Here is a 4,615-nt window from a genome sequence, read left to right as displayed (position 1 = left end):
TTTGCTTTGATTTTTTTCCAGTAGGTGGCAGTGTGAAAGCAGAGTGTGAATTAACATTTTCCATTTCATCCAGTAGCACTTTATTCCGTAACAAATTGCACCCATTTAGATTAGTATACAGCTAGGTTCAGCATATATACTATATATTTTTTTCTTTTTATGCCTTTGTATATCATTCAGTTTGCAGGCTACATGTCTGTGATTGCATCATATAAAACAAATTTGCTACAGATTTTGAACACCAGCAAGGCAGGAGGAACTGTTTTTTTTTAAGGAGAAAAGGATGATTTCCATGTTAAGCAAATATGAATAGACCACCGTAAAATGTTATACTAAATGGTGGCTTGCAGGAACTGTTTTGACATTGAGAATCAATGTGGTGCAGTGATTAAGTCATTGAACTAGCAATGGAAGTGCCAGGTTGAAGTCTACCTTTAGCCATGGAAAATCACTCACAGGAGGAAATGGAAAGATGGGAAGCTATTTTTTCCACTTGAGCTTCTGGAAAACAATGCAGGTTATAAATTTAATTAATAGAATGACATAATGATAGCATTGTCCTCCAGGGTTGAAGACCTGTCTTCTTCTTCTGATGTGCTCATCAGAATCCTTGGAATATCCTAATGAGGATTTAAATTTGGAAAACATTCACTTAAGTGAATGCAATGAGACATGGTGCTAAAATACTAACTACTGAATTTGTATGATTCTGTATTTTTTGGAATTCTGTTAAGTAGCAATCATGTCAATTGTAGCAAAACTGTTATTAGCTACTTACAACTTAGAGTGGAACACACTCAAAATAGCACTGGTTGGAACTTAGAATATCGCCTTTCTTATTTGTCTTGATCCTCTTTTTTGCATTGAGTGGCAGGCAGGAAACCTGTGAGCAAATTCACGACACTGCATGGAATAAGATGCCCTAAAGGGGAACTGTTCAGTTAGAGGATGGGGCTCCACTTACGGGTATAGTTGAAGGTTGATGCCAGATACATGCTTTGCAATGTTCCTTTCTAAGGTCAAGACTCTGAACTGCTCAACTACCTGACACCTGTTCATATTGCAAAGAAACAATAAATCAGGATTAAGCCTGTGGGTAGAGTTGTCATATTAAGTCACAGCCTGCAGTCCTCAGTACGTGCACAGATGTTCAATAAAAAGGGAAAACGAATAAGGGAAACTTATAATAAATACAAATATCAAAAAAGAATATTGTAGCTTCTTTCTGCAAAGGTAGTTTGGGGGCTGCAAGGCATCTTTTTTGCCAATGGATCCATGCTGCAGCATAACTTAAAATGCAAGAATAGACACGTGCAATTCTCTGTACTTGGAACTGGCCATCATATGATAGGGTACAATCTAGAAGTTACAAGTTGGATCAATTTTAAACAACAGAGGCATAAAGACAAGCTAATTCCTCCCATGTCTGGCAGAAGGCTCAGTGTCTTTTTCCATGAATGTGCAAAAGAATGCTGTCTTAATTATTCAGTTAAACAAGGTCCTTATAAGAATTATTAAACTTAGTGTCAAAGTTGTTTTCCCCCTCAATTTTCCATCACTATCTCTTTCTGCTTGTGTGTGTTTATTGCTCATAGAAGCAGACTTGGGAGGGGGCTCTTTCAGCTGAGGAGCAGGATAAGTTTCATCAATAAAAACTCTTTCGCTAGATTGCATTTTTTTTTCTTGCCATGTGGACATAGCACATTTTCAAAGAGCAGATACATCACCAAATTTTCTTCATCTGGATCCACTGAAGCTGCAAAATGAAACAAATTAAACCAAGCAACTTAACTATAACCAAGCCCCCAAAGTAAGTATTTTGTAGTTTTATTACAAAGCTTTTATTTAAAAAAAAACATTAAAACAACAAAAAATGCTCAGCACATTAACTCAAATTGGAATGACAAAATATATATTGGTTGACCATTTTTTTTTGGCAAAGGCTATGCCTTAAACTAAAAAAAAAAATTGGGTACATCAATGTTCATTTCAACAACTGGCATAAAATCCCACTAAACAGGCTAACAGAAACAGATACAAGTACAGAACATTTGAAGTAATAATAATCCAAGTGCTGGGCTTTTTTTTTTTTTTTTCAAAAAAACAAGGAAATTCAGAGAGGTGAGTAGGAGAGTTTACTGAAATCAGATCCAATAAGGTATGTTGCTTTTACACATACAGACAGATGAAGTGGATCGCATGTTTAGTGTACATATACAATGATTTTATCTGTTACAAATAGTTAATTCAAAAACAAAAGGGTTTTATCCTCCAAATACTTTGTTCTTCTGCAGGAAAAAAAGAAATCTACTATTATTTAAAAATCTTTCATTAAAAAAAATTGGGGGGGGGGAGGTTGGGGATTTCAATGCTTCTTTAAAAGCTCAAAGTCCATAAAAATGTACACCAAGGCAGTAACTAAAATATAGAAGCATTCAAGTTTATCTTTTTAGAATCTGAAATCCAAGATGGATCCTCTTGCACCATTAAATAAACTGGATTATGTCTTCCTCAAGAAATTACTTTTTATTCCTTCGGTGTGAAGGGGTAGGATGGAAGTTGCTGTTGCCTGACATCATTCTTTTGGCTGAAGCAAAACAAATACAGCTGAACTATTTTGTTGCTGACTCAGTACTGACAACATAGAAGATACAAATGGAGGAGTGTAAGGCGGAGTGGAGATAAAAGGGGAAGTTCATAAATGATGCTTTCGGCTCTCCTTTTTGAATTGGGCTTGGTGAAGGGACGTGGCAGTGATTGTCTTTATGGTTCAAGGTCTTTCGCAGGGTAGAATTCGACATCCTAAACATACTCCTTAGTAGTGGCCTGTTTAGATGAAGGGCATCCCTGGAGATTTCAACAAGCTTCCATTTCAAGAAGAGGCCCTGATGTCGCTGTCTTTGTCTTGCAGGTTGACAATGTGTGTCGCTTCCCACCTGCAGAGAACAATACAGTGAAAACCTTCAGATTTTTTAGAATTGTGTATCAAGGTACTTTATTACGTATCATTTGCTGGTTTAATTATAGTATACACTTTTACTATTTATGTAATACCTTAGAGAACCTTCACAATCTGGGTCTCTTCTAAGCATTCACCATACTGGCTGGGAAATTCTAGGGGTTGAAATCCATGAATCTGAAGGGGGTCCAGCCGGATACCTTTCTTATGTTTTGGACTGCAACTCCTAGCTTCCCTGACCATTGGTCACATTGCCTAGGTAAAATCTGGGGGACACCTGCATATTTATTTATGTGACTTCTATAGCCGCCCATCTCAACAAGTGACCCTTCTCTGCTCTTCATATGTTCATATGATTTTGGTAAACTTTATGAAGGCAATGACTTTGCTTTATACTCTTTTCAAATTGATGTCTAAATCTAACAGCAAACACCTAAGTTTTAGGATATCATATTATGGAGTAAACATGAATGTGTGTTTATTGTATCTGTTAACAATACTTACATTTTTTTTACTCTAGGCTACTGTATTTAATCCACTGACTTCCAGTTTCACTCTCTGAAGTGCTAATCTTTTAGATTATCTATCTGTCTATCTGTCTGTCTAGAGAATGCCTGATGTGGCAGCAGACATGAAAGGAAGATCAAGCAGAGGAAGTGCCATGGCAAGACAAGACCCTGCATGGGATGTACCATCAACAGTTAGCTGAGGTGGCTGACCTTGGGAAATCCTACCAGTGGCTAGAAAGGGCTGGACCAAAAGGCAGCACTGAGGCACTGATCATAGCAACACAAGAACAGGCACTAAGCACCTGATCCATAGAAGCAGGGGTCTACCACACTGGACAGGACCCAAGGTGCAGACTGTGCAGAGAGGCCTCAGAGACAGTCCAACACATAGTAGCAGGGTGTAAGATGCAGGCAGGAACAGCATATGCTGAACGGCACAACCAAGTAGCTGGCATTGTGTACAAGAACATCTGCACAGTGTATGGGCTAGACCCTCCCAAGTCCAGATGGGAGATTCCATAGAAGGTTGTGGAGAATGACAGGGCTAAGATCCTGTGGGACTTCCAGATCCAGACAGACAGAGAGGTTCTGGCCAATCAACCGGACATCATGGGAATAGATAAGGACCAGAAGATGGTGGTGGTGATAGATGTAGCAGTGCCAAGTGACAGCAACATCAGGAAGAAGGAATATGAGAAGCTGGAGAAGTACCAGGGCCTGAAGGAGGAACTAGAGAGGATGTGGAAAGTGAAGGCCAAAGTGGTCCCAGTGGTGGGAGGGGCACTCGGGGCTGTGACCCCCAAACTGGGAAAGTGGCTCCAACACACCCCAGGAACAACAGCAGAGCTCTCTGTCCAGAAGAGTGCAGTGCTAGGAACAGCCAAGATACTGCGCAGAACCCTCAAACTCCCAGGCTTCTGGTAGAGGACCCAAGGTTGAGGAAGACACATACCACCCATAGGGGTGAGAAGGGAATTTTTTGATATATACAGTAACACAGAGAACACCTGCCAGATGAGGAAGTGGAAAAGCATTATAAATAGGCAAAATTGTTTCAGGAAAATACTGTTCAAGACAAACAAAACATAGCCTTATCATGCTTTTAAGGTTGCAGGATACATTTACCTTCTATTGCATTCACCAATGA

The 4,615-nt window shown here is 39.3% G+C and overlaps 1 protein-coding gene across 2 annotated transcripts in view; it reads right to left on the bottom strand.

Moving 5' to 3' along the window:
* Positions 1-2,741: 2,741 nt before the first annotated feature.
* Positions 2,742-4,615, bottom strand: part of LEF1 (lymphoid enhancer binding factor 1) — a 96,622-nt gene continuing 94,748 nt past the window's right edge. For both annotated transcript variants that reach the window (XM_063310245.1, XM_063310246.1), the window contains one exon: positions 2,742-2,936. In XM_063310245.1, coding sequence (XP_063166315.1) covers positions 2,857-2,936 — 80 coding nt within the window. In that variant the 3' untranslated portion in view covers positions 2,742-2,856. The remainder of the gene's footprint in view (positions 2,937-4,615) is intronic.

The sequence above is a fragment of the Candoia aspera genome, chromosome 8, assembly GCF_035149785.1.
Source record: "Candoia aspera isolate rCanAsp1 chromosome 8, rCanAsp1.hap2, whole genome shotgun sequence".
In the NCBI taxonomy this organism is placed as follows: domain Eukaryota; kingdom Metazoa; phylum Chordata; class Lepidosauria; order Squamata; family Boidae; genus Candoia; species Candoia aspera.
This window is presented reverse-complemented; position numbering and strand designations above follow the sequence as displayed.